The sequence below is a fragment of the Nicotiana sylvestris genome, chromosome 2 (genome assembly GCF_000393655.2).
Source record: "Nicotiana sylvestris chromosome 2, ASM39365v2, whole genome shotgun sequence".
Taxonomy (NCBI): domain Eukaryota; kingdom Viridiplantae; phylum Streptophyta; class Magnoliopsida; order Solanales; family Solanaceae; genus Nicotiana; species Nicotiana sylvestris.
The window spans coordinates 123,916,217-123,930,714 of record NC_091058.1 but is presented as its reverse complement, the minus strand read 5'-3'; the positions used below and the strand labels follow the sequence as shown (position 1 = coordinate 123,930,714).

The 14,498-nt window shown below is 32.7% G+C and overlaps 2 protein-coding genes across 2 annotated transcripts; one reads left to right on the top strand and one right to left on the bottom strand.

Annotated features, from left to right (window-relative positions):
- Positions 1-4,716: 4,716 nt before the first annotated feature.
- On the top strand, positions 4,717-5,489 carry LOC138885529 (uncharacterized). Its single transcript, XM_070166486.1, has 2 exons — positions 4,717-4,842; positions 5,046-5,489. The coding sequence occupies exons 1-2, from the start codon at positions 4,717-4,719 to the stop codon at positions 5,487-5,489; spliced, it is 570 nt and encodes a 189-aa protein (XP_070022587.1).
- A 686-nt stretch (positions 5,490-6,175) lies between these two features.
- On the bottom strand, positions 6,176-7,022 carry LOC138885528 (uncharacterized). Its single transcript, XM_070166485.1, has 2 exons — positions 6,508-7,022; positions 6,176-6,422 (listed from the first exon to the last, which is right to left on the bottom strand). Exons 1-2 carry the CDS (start codon positions 6,801-6,803, stop codon positions 6,176-6,178), a joined length of 543 nt encoding a protein of 180 aa, XP_070022586.1. The 5' UTR covers positions 6,804-7,022.
- Positions 7,023-14,498: the final 7,476 nt, after the last annotated feature.

Sequence of the window (14,498 nt, the reverse complement as noted above, 5' to 3'; positions counted from 1 at the left end):
CATTTAGTTAGTTCCAGTCATTCTTCAAATCCACAACAACTACCGAATCTTAGGTTTAGGCTAATATGTGAGCTTGATCACTGTTATAATTAGTTATTGCCAGTGTAAATCGTTTCCCTAATAATGATTCCATAATCAATGGCCTTGCACAACGAATCTCAAATTGGTTTAGAAAATAATTAACTTATGAATATCGTAGAAATGCTTTAGGCACACATTTAATTTACTATCGTAATTGTGTACACGTTCGTGAAACATGATTACGATTCCCAAAAATAAAATTAAAGTATGTGTTCGCGCGACTTTGGCCAAAACAATCTTGATAATTAATAATGCGTGATTAATTATGTACACGTGCGCGTGACATGATTTTAACGTCCCAAATAAAACGGATTCACACACATGTAATTCGTTTCAAAGATAAATGCATAACGTCATAATTAAAAGCGATAAAATGTAAATGTACATACGTTCTAAAAATAAGTAATTAAACATTTTTATTAAACCTGGTTAGATTCAAAGCGACCGTGCTAAAACCACGGAACACGGGAATGCCTAATACCTTCTCCCGAATTAATAGAATTTCTTACCCGATCTTCTAGTTTCGCCGACTTTAAAACAGAGTCAAATTTTCTTGATTTGAGATTTAAAATAAACCGGTGACGTGAAACACCATAAAAATTATCTCAAGTGACGACTCTTAAATAAATAAATAATCTCATTTCGAATAACGTCACTTTAATTGGAAAAACTCTCTATTTCTCGGGTAAAAGGAGGTGATAAATACTAATTTGTATATAATTAATAAATTATATATCAACTTGTAATTAAGTTAAAACTTCAATAGTGATGATAAATAAGTTTCAAAAGTAGTATAATATGTAAAAATCTTTTTGGGATTTTGGCATGGTGTGACAACTTACCTACATAATTGGCAGGAAAAAGCCATAGTTATAGATATTGGCACCAGATAGCCAATAAATGTATATCACAACAAGAATGTGTATATCATAATATTTTCCTTCTTTGTGTATATCGAAATATATATTAATTTTTTCCTTCTTTGTATATCTAAAATATAAAATAATAAATATAGTTTTTTAAAATTTATTGTTGTCTCTATATCAATGTATATCATAACAAAAATAATTGCATTGGTTGTATATCACAGTATATAATACATTAAATATGTGTATACCGAAATGGACATCACAAATTTATGTTTCTTCTTTGTGTATATAAAACTGTACGTATGTCAAAGTTTTATTTTTATTCTTTATATATTATAATGTATATCAAATTTATTTATTCCCACGATTATATTTATTGTTTTATAGTTTAGAACTTGCTATAAACCTATTATATCAACAAAACAAAACAAAAAAATGTTTGACAAGAACAAAATTGAAATAAGTTTATTCAAAATGAATTTCTCCCTCTTAAATCAAACTAGACGATTTGATTTCGATTTAGTATATTGTCAAATCTAATAATGTATATCACGATAATACAATATGATATACACACATGCATACATGGTGATATACATAGATGTACACCACCTCAAACACACATATTTTTATCTTACAGTGAGACAAAAGGGAAAAAGAAGAAAATTAAAACCTGCCGCTTGAAAAAGAAAGAGAAGAATGGCGAAATTCATTAGTACGAGAATTTACACCTAAGATATGTAAATATAGAATGCGAAATATGATCCGGCACCGGCAATCGCACATTGAATTCTCATAATAATTAGTGCGAGAAATTTTTGTGACATGCGGCAGACTTCGGCCGTATCTTTGGAATTGAAACAACACACAAAAAAAACCCCAAAAATCCTTACCCTAACATCGTTTGAGATGCAGACCAAGTTCTGCAAGGAAACTTTATAATTCTATTTTTTCTTTTACTTCAAGACCTTATAATTCTATCAAAACTAATTCCCACACACAATATTAAAGGCCCCAAGTAAGATTATTGAAATATGGGAAAAGAAAAGAGAAGAAGATTGAAGAAGAAATATTGGAGAGAGAAGAAGAAATACGGGGAGAGAGAACAAATAAGAAACTAGGGTTTTTTTAGAATTTGGCTATATAATGCCAATTTTTTTAGGCTACCTTTGCCAAATTTAATACAAGGCTAAAAAATTGCCAATTCTCTTTATGGGTTGTCATACCATGCCATTTTTTCAATCTTTTTTTGAAAGGGATTTTTACCTATCTATACCATATATCAAACATTATTACCAAAAATGTTCATAATTTGTTATTTCCCCATGTAGTCCACACTTTTACTACAAATTATATACCAATCCAAAAATAGGTAGATTTTGCTATTAAAAAAGCCCTAAAATGAAGGCACCAAATCTGATGTGATTCTGTCAAGGATTTTATTCGAATTTTGAAACTGAAGGAGATCTCTCTTCCTGATGAAGGCACCAGTTGCGTAATTCTCTCCTTCCTCAACAGAAAGAGATCTCACAAAAAACGCAATCAAATTGTACAATTACTGAAGAGAGACTATATATGTTCTTCGTCTCAAATTGTACAAAATTGCTCTTCGTCGATATCAGTATTCAAATTGTAGAAACTATATCTCTTCTTCGTCTTTTTTCCTATCAACTACACGAAATCATGTCAAAAATCCCAATAATGCTGAAATCGAATGGTAATTGGGATAACTATGGCAGATTTAGAGATTTTGAAGTTGATGCCATTGTGGTAGATGATAATGCAAACTACGGAATTCTCAGTTCTACAATTGCAGAACAATTATCGATTGATACATCGGATAAAATTATAGAAATCAAATACATTGTGAACGAGAATTGTCCTCCAATGGAGATTAGGAATGATATGGGGGTTCGTGCTTACATGGAAACCAAAAAGGAGAATAAAAACTTAGGTTCGTATCCTTTATGTATAAGCGTAAGAGATTTCAATATGGAATTGGCAATCAACAATGAAAGCACCAGTGCAGGTATGTTTGATTCGACATTGCAGAGAGTTATGGTGTTACTATGTTATCTACAATATTACTACAATTACCTACAATTAAACTACAAAGCTCACATAGTACTGAAAAGGATAAAGCAATGTTGCTTTCAAAATTATCTACATAGAAACTACATTTATGAATTTATTGTTTGCAGGTTCGTCTGGATCCCTAAACTTACTTGAATTTCCATCCTCACCAGCTATAGAGGAATATCAAAGTGAAATAATAACTGAATCTACGCAAACATATATTGAAGAAGGACAAGTTTATCAGGACAAGCAAACAGTAGCTGCTGCAATGAAGAATTATTCAGTGATGCACAAGTTCCAGTTCAGAGTAAAAAGATCTAGTCATAGAAGGTATGTAGTTATTTGTGGATAATATATCAGCAAAATCAGTGTATGATTGAAGATAGGTGGGTTTTATAAATTGTAGTTAAATTGTAGTCAGTTTGTAGTTAATTGTAGTTTTTTCATAAATTTGTGTAAATATTGTATTTCTTTTGTAGCTACTGGCTTATATGTGTTGCTGAAAGCTGTAAATGGCATTTCAAGGCAACGTCAATTAATGATTCGGCAATGTTCAAGATAAGAAGTTTCAGCCGTCAACACACATGCTGCCTAATGGACGAAACATTCATACAGCGCAAACGTACTGCAGCAGTACTTGGTAGCATGGTCGTTCCAAAGTATTGTGATCCTAAGACTGTTTACACACCAAAGGACATACAAACTGACATGTTATCCGAACATGGACTGAACCTAAGCTACATGCAAGCATGGAGAGCAAAGGAAAAAGCTTTACAGTTTTTGAGAGGGAATCCGTGTGACTCCTACAACAAATTACCCAAATATTTTTATATTCTTGAGAAGAATTATCCTTGTTCTGTTGTTAAATTGAAGAAGGCAGCAGATGATTGCTTCTTATACGCATTTGTTGCTCTTTGTACATCAATAAATGGTTGGCAACATTGTAGGCCGGTAGTAGTGGTTGATGGGACATTCTTAAAGTCAGCCTACAGGGGGATTATGCTGACAGCAAGCACCATGGATGCAGCAGGTAAATAATGGAATAATTTTGTACTTATTTTGTAGACAGTCTTTAAAATGCAGTTAAATTGTAGTTATGTTGTAGTTATTTTGTAGTTATATAAAAGAATGTAGTTAACATGTCTATATTTCTCAATATATATTGTAGTTGTTATTTAATCATATTTTATGTCTTAAAAATGTAGGTACTATTTTTCCCTTGGCATATGCTGTGGTTGATTCTGAAAACGACGCGTCTTGGAAGTGGTTCTTTGAGCAATTCAAGGAGGCATATGGTGAAAGACCTTCAATGTGTGTTGTTTCAGATAGGCATGAGAGTATACTGAAGGCAACATCAGTTGTCTATCCGGGATTGGCACACTACTCTTGCATGTGGCATATATGGACAAATATAAGGTCAAAATTCAAGAAGGGACATCTACAATTACATGAATTGTACTTTGCTACAGCACGGTCATACACTATGGATGAATTTAATGAAAGGATGTTGAAGATTGAAGAGGTAGACCTGCGTGTAAAGTCTTACCTATATGATATTGGCTATCATAGATGGTCAAGAGTACATGCAACGGTGAATAGAACTTTTACTATGACGTCAAACATTGCCGAGTCGTTGAATGCTGTAACAAAAGATGCAAGAGAGCTTCCAATATTTGATCTATTTGAGTATATGAGGACTCTTCTTGAACGTTGGACAAAAGAAAAGTTATCAAAGGCAAAGGGTACTTTCACATACCTTGGTCACAAATACAACAAAGAATTGGAAGACAACAGTACATTATCTCAGAAACTAAGGGTAAGATATTTTTTTTGGTGCAGTAGAATCAAAAAAGTACTAGCTGCAGTTTTTCCAGATTGTAGTTAAACTGTAGTCAAATTGTCGGTAATAATAGTTTGTAGATGAGCTGTAATATATTTGTTGCTGATTTGTAGGTAAATTGTTGATAATCCATTTTAATGATTGATGTATTATTATTTCTGTTTGGTCTTCAATTGTAGGTGAGGGCTTCAACAGATCATATACATACTGTGTTAGATGGTGTGAAGCGGTACATTGTGTGTCTAGAAAACAAGAAATGTAGCTGTGGACAATTCCAACTTGATGAACTTCCATGTGCGCATGCTTTGGCAGCATTAAGGCATAGGAATGAAACATACGAAAACTATTGCTCTCCGTATTACACAAGGAAGAGCCTTCTGCTTACCTATGAAATGCCAGTAAATCCTCTTCCTGATGAAGGCAAATGGGATGTGCCACAACATATTTTGGATGAGGTAGTAAAGCCACCGGCGGGAGATAAAAGGCAGCCAGGGAGACCTCACAAGGAAAGATATAAAACATTTGATGAAATAAAGTCAAAGAAATACAAGGTGTCATGTGGCAATTGTGGAGGTGAAGGGCATAACAAAAGAACTTGCAAGAATGCGCCGAAAAAGAAATGAATATCATGTAGTTAGAATAGTTATTCAAAATAAATGTTAGTGAGCTCAAATTATCGGATTTTCTTGTGTAATTGTTTAAGTTTTTGAAGATGAATAAGAAGTATAAACATCAATTTGTGTATCTGCACTATTTATGTTTTTATGTATTCTGTCAAGCATCTAAAGTTGTCTTTTTTTTATAGAATAGTTAAACTTTAATATTTACTGTATACAAAAAAACTGATATTAATAAAGAATGCATTCAACGTAAATTGTATCCAGATTGTAGTGAATATGTAGTTTAACTGTGTTAGAACTGTAGTCCTGTTATTCATATGTAGAGGAGTTGTAGTTAAAATGTAGTTTGACGTAGTTTAAATGTAGATAAATTGAATTTTTTTGATAAACCTTGTTGATAAAAGATGGCTAAATTATTTATATGATTCCTGTATTTATTTTATCTTTCTGCTGTGTAACAAATGACAGTTATATACAGATATTACTTGGCACTTGAAGGTATTTATAAAAATAACTTGAAGATTAAAGTCAAATTGTAAGACAAAGTTGTTGCTGTAAAAATGTAATCAGAGTACTCGAGTATAATGTAATCAACAAAAAGTGTTGTAGAAAACCAAAACGACATATTTCCTACATTGTTTTCCAATTCAACTACCAAATTTCACAGACCAAACTAGGAACACAATAGTCTATTTCTTCTTTCGTTGCACTCTAGTCCTCTCGTTTTTTGCCGGAGCACCCTTCCTCCTTGCTAGCCTGCCAGTAACCTCACTCTCACTGATTGACCCATCTTCTTGCTTCTTTGTTGCATAGTCCCACAGTAGAGCTCCATAGCGTCTACGGTGTTGGTCAATATCAGAAAGATCTTCCTTTGGGATTGCCAAATCTCCAAGGCTAACATACTCCGCAAATGCAGCCACAAATACACCACAATCGCTGCATAAGATGAGAATTTTTCATTATATAACAAATGATTAAAATAAAAAAATTAAACATATAGAAAGGGAGATTATTTTTTTACACTGAGCCTTCCTTTTGTTGTGGAATCTCAGCAACCATCCATTGTATGTCGAGAGGGTCCGTAACTGGTTTCTCGATGTATGCCTTTGTGCTCTTGAAGTTAATGTCTTTACGTTTACCATAGAAACCAGTGCATGACAAATACAGAGGGATAATGATTGAAAACTTGTCAACCAATGTCTCAACTGTTTTATGACGGTTTGCTCTCACCATGGAATCATAAACATAAAGTTGTCTGTCCTTTATGTCAAAAACTAGCAACAACCAATGGAAGTTCTCTACAAGGTTCACAGGCATGAGCACATAGTCAACAAGATCCCAGGCAACATTAGCAAGAATTCTGTACCCAAGAATATATTCTCCAACATCATCCTCGGGTTTAACAACCGAATACCTTTGTTCCGGTGGAGAACTTATGAACTTGTCATAGATTCTTTCAATCTTTGTCTTGAACAAGCAATCCGTGGTTGTGAACCTAGTATTATTGTTGGGGCCATATTTGCCTCTTTTTCGCAGATAATACATAATAACATCAATGTGCTGCCAAAATAGAATAAACATATACAATAAGGTACGGTGTAACCACACTTGTCTACAAGACAGCTACAGATTAACTACAATTTGAATTTATTAAAAACTCTAACAGATTGCTGCAAATTAGCTACACTATAACTACAGAAATATAACAGTTAGTCCAAGTACCTCACAAAATGTAATTTAATTGTAGTTTGTATGAACCATAGTGAACAAGTACTATATGTACAATTGACCCATCAGACTACAAAACAACTACACATTAACTATATTTATGCACTGTCTACATTTATTCACTATACAGAGGAACAAATGAAACATACCACCTAACTTAAGGTCCCAATAATCAGCAAGTTCAACCTACAGTTAATATTAATAGGCACAATCACAAGCTCTACAATATTACTACAAGGTAACTACAGTTGTGGTACACGGAGATTCCAAGTCAGTCAAAAGTACCAAAATTCCAGTTTGTACATACAATCATCATCACATATGATACATAAGGTCCATAAAAAGCAAAATTTCACAGCTGAGACATAAATATAGTAACATATATATGTTGTCTACAATATTACTACAATTACACATCATAGCTGAAAAATAAACTACAATTACACTACACAGCTGAAGACAAAACAGATATTGTGAATGATTATGTTCTTTATACTTACTGTGTTATTGATGACTTGTCCGGGGTGAGCAAGGTCATAAAACCAGTCCTTCTTATCAATCTTTTCACAACCAAAATCCAACCAAGGCTTGATTTGGTTATCCTTCTTGGAAAAGTAATATTTCCTCCTGTAATAACAAAAAAAAGATGATCAAATACAAAAAATTTACAAAATGAATTACAATTTTAAAGTATAAAAATGGTGAACAGACAGTGTAAAATGAAGCATTCATACCTCCTATATACTTTATCACTACGAATGTATAACCAGTTAGTGAACCTTTCTGTCAATTCAGGATCTACATTTTCACCTATGACACTTGTGAAGGGGTGCTTGAGGTAAAATTTTTTAGGTCCAACAGATGTGCTGCCTCCAGAACTATACAAAGATGTGAAAGGTGATCGTGCATGTTTTCCCGGTTGCCTGGTTCTACCGGGATGAACAGGGGTTGATTCATCTCGTATGGGCTCGCCATACATGACCAACTGTGATAAGTTTTCTGGCAGCTCAAAGTCATCCAATGTCAAACCTTTGTTTTCAATGCCTTCAGGAACAACTTTTTTATCAATGCCTTCAGGAACAACTTCAGTCACAGTCACACCGTGAATTGGCGACTGTGGAACTTCACCTTCTGTAGATAAGTGTAGATCTATGTAGATATGAACAGTATTATGGAGTTATAGAGAATATATTACCTGCTTGTTGTGCCTCAGCTACTTCATCAATTACTGGTTCTTCCTCAATATTTCCTTGTAGATGTTCTGCTGAAACTTCAGCTTGAATGAATAATTGGAAATGAGAATTGTAGATATATGTAGGAATATGTAGTTAAGGTGTAAATTATTAAAATTTTGCATAAAAACCTTATTGTAATGAAGGAATGGTTCTGTACCTGCTTTATATGCCTCAGCTGCTTCTTGGAAGTCAGGATATAAGTCAACATGTGGTTGAAAATGTTCTGGAGAAATTGTAGCTGCAACACATAGTAAAAAAATGATTAGTATAATTAAATAATGCTGTCTTGAAATCTGTAGATATGTATGTAGGAATTTTGTAGATACCTGTATTGCTTGTGCTTCCATGCAGTTGATCACCAGCATTGAACTGGAATTGCTGGTTGTTCTCTCCTTGATGTTGGTAATTATTTTTTGTTGAACTACCAGCAAACTACAATTTTGGGGAATATTTGAGACTACTTTATTCATATGTCTTAATTAGTCTTAGTACAAAATTATATGTAAATTCTTACCTTTGACTCGTCCAAATCAAACCTCTTGTTTATCACATTCATAACACCCTTCAAAGATTGATCTATGAACTCTCGAAGGCTTGAGAGTTCCTCAAAAACATCCTTCCTATAGGCATCTAACTTTACATCAACCTAAAAATTAAATATATAATTAGTTGGTAATCTTATTCTAACTGCTACAGTTACACTACAATTCAACAAACTATAATTGTTATAGATTTATACCACAAATTAACTACAATGTATAACATACTATAATTGTTATGTAATGAAGTCAAAATGTAGCAAATTATGTCAATATATTGTAGTTATTCATAATACCTGCACAATCCCCTTTTCCAACTTCATGAGCTTGCTACTGACAGATTCAATGTCCTCTTGACAATCTGTATATTTGGGTTCAAATGATGGAGAAGCAGCAGTTGGAACATGTGATGGTTGAGCACCATGTTCATCTTCATATTGAATCTTGTCTGGCAGATTAAGCACTCCAAGCTCTTCTCCAGATTCAATCATGTTTGTGAACTGAATGATGAAAATAACAGTTAATTCAAGTGACAAAAAAAATGTAGATTCAATGTAGTTATTATGAATGTAATTGTAGCATCATACAAAAGTGGAAAAAAATACCTTGATCCACTCAGGCTTGATCATCTTCTCTTCAATTGCAGTTAACCAAATCTGCCCCTTTGTAGCTGACCATCTTAAAATGCGAGGTATAGATTCAGAACATCTCGTAGCAAGCTCGGTGCTGACGGACGAGCAACACTCATATAGCCACACTTGCAAGGCTAATGAGCATCCCCGTATCAGATAAGAATGTACATGGGGATTAAGACGATGTCGGACAGATTCAATAACCTGCTTGAAGGATTTGATACCCCATGGGTATGACTCAAAATTACCAGACTCTATTAGAAAGAACATAAACTTGTCTATGAAAGTCACATGGTCTTTATCAGAAGGACAAACAAAAAATTCCAACATATAAAGAATGCACAACTTCACCGCATCCACATCGTTTGCCCATGCTTTATTAGTCACTACATTTTTCAAATGCCATTTCTCAACCCTTTCTTTGTTCGGAAAATATGTATTCATTAAAGGGCTAACATAGGTGGAAGTGTAACCATAGTCTGAAAACTTATTCACACAATTAAGACCAGTTATCAACCCAAATTCTCTCAAGGAAAAATTCAATTTTTCACCCTTAAATAGTACTGAAAAATATGAGTCAGTAGACTTTGTCAATTCATACTTCATCAGAAGATGAAGTGATTGGTTTTGCATACAGATTTTGAGGAGACCTAATAAGTAACCAAAACAAGTTTTTTCTGAAAACCCTTAAAGCATCCGGAGAGAGTAAAGCTTGTATCTGGCTAGGTATGCTAGGATCACACAAACTGTGGAATCTAAGCACACCATAATCAACATTTTGTTGTGCAAAGTAAGGTCCATTCTGTAGAAAATATAAAATTAATGAACATTAGTAGTTTGCATAAAAAGGAAACAGTAATCTACATATAACTACATGACAAATACAAAATATAACTAGAAGAAGAATAGCCTACCCACACCTATAACTACAAAAACAATAACAGAAGAACAATGCACGTGTAAACATTATCTACAGGATGTAACAGTTACTTCAAGTATGTCACATAAATGTAGATTAACTGTAGTTAGAATGAAGTTAAATATATGAGCTATACAGGCTACAATAAAAAATAACATATCTACAATTTAACCATCAGACTACACATCAACTACAAACTAACTACATTTATACACTGTCTAAGAGTCACAGTTCCAATTAAACTACAAAATTGAGACAAAGAATCTACAAAACAGTTACTTCAAGTATCTCACATAAATGTAGATTAACTGTAGTTAGAATGAAGTTAAATATATGAGCTATACAGGCTACAATAAAAAATATCATATCTACAATTTAACCATCAGACTACACATCAACTACAAACTAACTACATTTATACACTGTCTAAGAGTCACAGTTCCAATTAAACTACAAAATTGAGACAAAGAATCTACAAAACAGTTACTTCAAGTATCTCACATAAATGTAGATTAACTGTAGTTAGAATGAAGTTAAATATATGAGCTATACAGGCTACAATAAAAAATATCATATCTACAATTTAACCATCAGACTACACATCAACTACAAACTAACTACATTTATACACTGTCTAAGAGTCACAGTTCCAATTAACCTACAAAATTGAGACAAAAGAATCTACAAAATTAGGACAACACCACATTTTACCAAAATACACTTGAACAATCAAAGAAGAACAATGCACTTGTAAACATTATCTACAGAATGTAACAGTTACTTCAAGTAACTCACAACATGTAGATAAATTGTATTTAGAATGAAGTTAAATGTAGCAGCAATACAGGTTGCAATGAAAAATACCATCTCTACAATTTAACGATCAGACTACAAATCAACTACAAACTAACTACAGTTATACACTGTCTAATAATTACAGTTCCATTAAACCTACAAAATTGCGAAAAATAATCTACAAAATTAGGACAATACCACATTTGGCCAAAAAACACTTGAACACTAAATTAACACTTGAACAACAGATTTTTACAACCAAAATCAAACTACAAAACAGTGAGGAAACATAAATAGTGTTTACCTTTATTGAAATTTTTTCCTTAACCAATTTTGGTACTTTTTTTGAGGGTTTCTTCTTCTTTGGTTTTGATGAAGAAGGAGAGACCTTGTGTTTTTTCACAGATTGAACTTTGGGAGAACTTTGGGAGAATCATCTACAAAATCGTCATCTACACTCAACTCTTTCCCCTTGCGTTTCAGTTGATTCTCGACTAGTTTATCAACTCCACCAACATCAACATCGTGCAAATGCTTGCTTCTCATTTCCGCACGAATTTGTCTAGGAGATGAAATACCAGTAGTTTGTTCACTTGCATGCGTCGATTGTTGGTTTTTTGGTGGTGATTTTGGTGTTAAAACACCCAAATCAAAGGTTGGAATATCAGCTAATATAACTTTTGATGATTTTTTTGGGGAGTGTTGATTTTTTTCATGATTTAGGAGTTGAAGACAAAGATGGAAGTGAATTCAAATCGTGGGGGATACTATCAACTGAAGGTAATTAAGTGGAGAAGAAAGTGATGGTAATTGTGGGTGAGAAGAGATTGTACGAGAATGGAGGAAAAACTGAAGGTAAATCGTGGGGGTGGGGGGGAATTAACTGAAGGTAAACTGAAGGTAAATCGTAGGGGGTGGGAGGAGAGAGAGGCGGGTAAACCAAATAACGTGAAAATACAGTCCTAAAATCACGCCTAAAATAAATGAAGGAATAATTATACCCTTAATTTGAATTATGGTATATAAAAGGTAATTTGGTATGCTTAAATGTAATTAACACAATCCTTAAATAATGAAGGTAATAATGTTTGATATATGGTATAGATAGGTAAAAATCCCTTTTTGAAAAAGGTTATAAAAGATCGGCCGGCCCATAAAACAACGCTCATGCGTTCTTCGGCCCACTAGCAGTAGCTATCCGGCCTTTTTCCTTGGCCGCAAAAAGGTATCTTCTGGCTATCTTGTAGGTACCTATTAGAGGTTTTAACACAGTTGGTCCCTTTGTAAAGAGTTTTTACATAAGTAGCACTATTTTTACTTTATTTAAAAAATAGCACATTCATTTACACTTAAAACATTTTTCAAGATTCTTTACATGCCATTTAATTTCTTAAACTTAAACACTTAAGCACAATTCAAGGGATGATTGAACCACATTAATTTATTACAATATTCTCTCTCATCATTAATCTAAATTTACCATTTTCTTTGCATTTTGACTCCGAATAGGTGCTCTAAGGAAGAGGGTCTCTTTTTCATAATTCTCTCATACATAATCTAAATCAATCCACATTCCATAATCTTTTTTTCACTTCCACAAATAAATACTCCCCAAATATCTTAAAGATACTGAAAAGAAGCAATCGTGGGAATTTTTTGTATTTTTTCTCTAAGTTATACCTTTAATATAATATAATTATGTCATCAATATATATATATATATATATTGTATATTGTATATTTAATATTTAATATTATACTATGTATATAATAGGTATATTATACTATGTATATAATAGGTATATTTCGTGGATTAGTTTTACAATGAAATGTTATATAACGTGTATATAAATATTATATTTATTGTATAAATTAAAGCAACAGTATTTTTTAGGTTTGAAGATACATAGTTATACAATATATATAATTGGTATATTTAATTTATATATTATATTATTTATGCTACTGCAAAGCTAGTCCTTTATGTTTTTTTTCTTCCAACTTTTCCTGTTGTATTGGACGAGATGGTGAAGATTATCTAAAAGGAAGAAATAATGATTGTGAAGAGAGAAGAATAAGTTAATGAAATGGATATAGTAAGCATTAATTAACTTTCATATATTTAGGAATGTTCGGAATGGATGCATCATGTTGTTATAGGGATTGAAAATAAAAAGGTTATTATGACGAGATTTTAGGCTTAAAATGAGGGTTCCTTTCCTGGCAAGGTTGCTAAGATGGTAATTTTTTCATGGCTACAATTCGAATATTCATTTTAATACTAAAGATCTGCAAATTATTTTTTTACATTGCCTAGTTATGAAATCTTCCGTAGTTATTATTTGCCTTTCATGTCTGTTAAAGAGAGAAGATCTCACAGGCTTAATTCACATATGATCACTTGTTTATTATATTGGCCTAATATTCGTGGCTTATATAAACTAAACTAAACGAATTAGAACAAAACGAGTGAAGGACTAATATATGAATTCTATCACCTCTTCTCTCTTTGCATTAAATTGGTCTAACAATAAATCAATATAGGCGATCTAACTTATTTGGAATTACAGTATAGTTATTGTTGTTATTGATACGTTTTCTCTCTTTGCCTTAATCTTAATATGAACATCGTTAAAGTGAACTATATCTTCAATTAAGGAAGTGTACGAACTAAATGCCCTCCTTGTTATCCTAATATGATACTCAAATTTGATTTATCTATGGCGAGTATTTTTAATTGTGAAAGTAAAGACTAAATGATGAATTTATTTGGTCTCTAAAACAAAATTTACATATTGCAACATACATTCTAAATGATGAATGTATATATATATATTTCATCCATTTATGTGTCATGTAGTTTATGTATTGTGTGGGTGGGGCGGGGCATTGCCGACTCTACATGTGATTTATAATATTTCACGTGGGAATATCCCACACTACTTGATTCTCACCATTAGAAACATGTGCTTGAAATAAGCGAGTGGCCCAAAATTGAGGGAGTTTATTTCGTATGACTTTTGTACTGTGAAAGTGTAAACTTATTTTCCTTTTAGTTTTTCTCTTGAAAGACCTTACAAGATGCCTCACTTTTCCAACTCCTCGAATTCCTACATTTGTCTTTTGTCATCGAGTGTGTGCATGTCTGTATTTGTTTTTAAAGG

Bases quoted from the DNA above. Each gene is read 5' to 3' on its own strand.
- LOC138885528 (XM_070166485.1), bottom strand. From the start codon at position 6,803: ATGCCTGTGAACCTTGTAGAGAACTTCCATTGGTTGTTGCTAGTTTTT. The intron at 6,423-6,507 runs GTAAAAAAATAA...CATCTTATGCAG, and splicing joins CAACAAAAGGAAGGCTCAGT to CGATTGTGGTGTATTTGTGG.
- LOC138885529 (XM_070166486.1), top strand. From the start codon at position 4,717: ATGAGGACTCTTCTTGAACGTTGGACAAAAGAAAAGTTATCAAAGGCA. The intron at 4,843-5,045 runs GTAAGATATTTT...CTTCAATTGTAG, and splicing joins CATTATCTCAGAAACTAAGG to GTGAGGGCTTCAACAGATCA.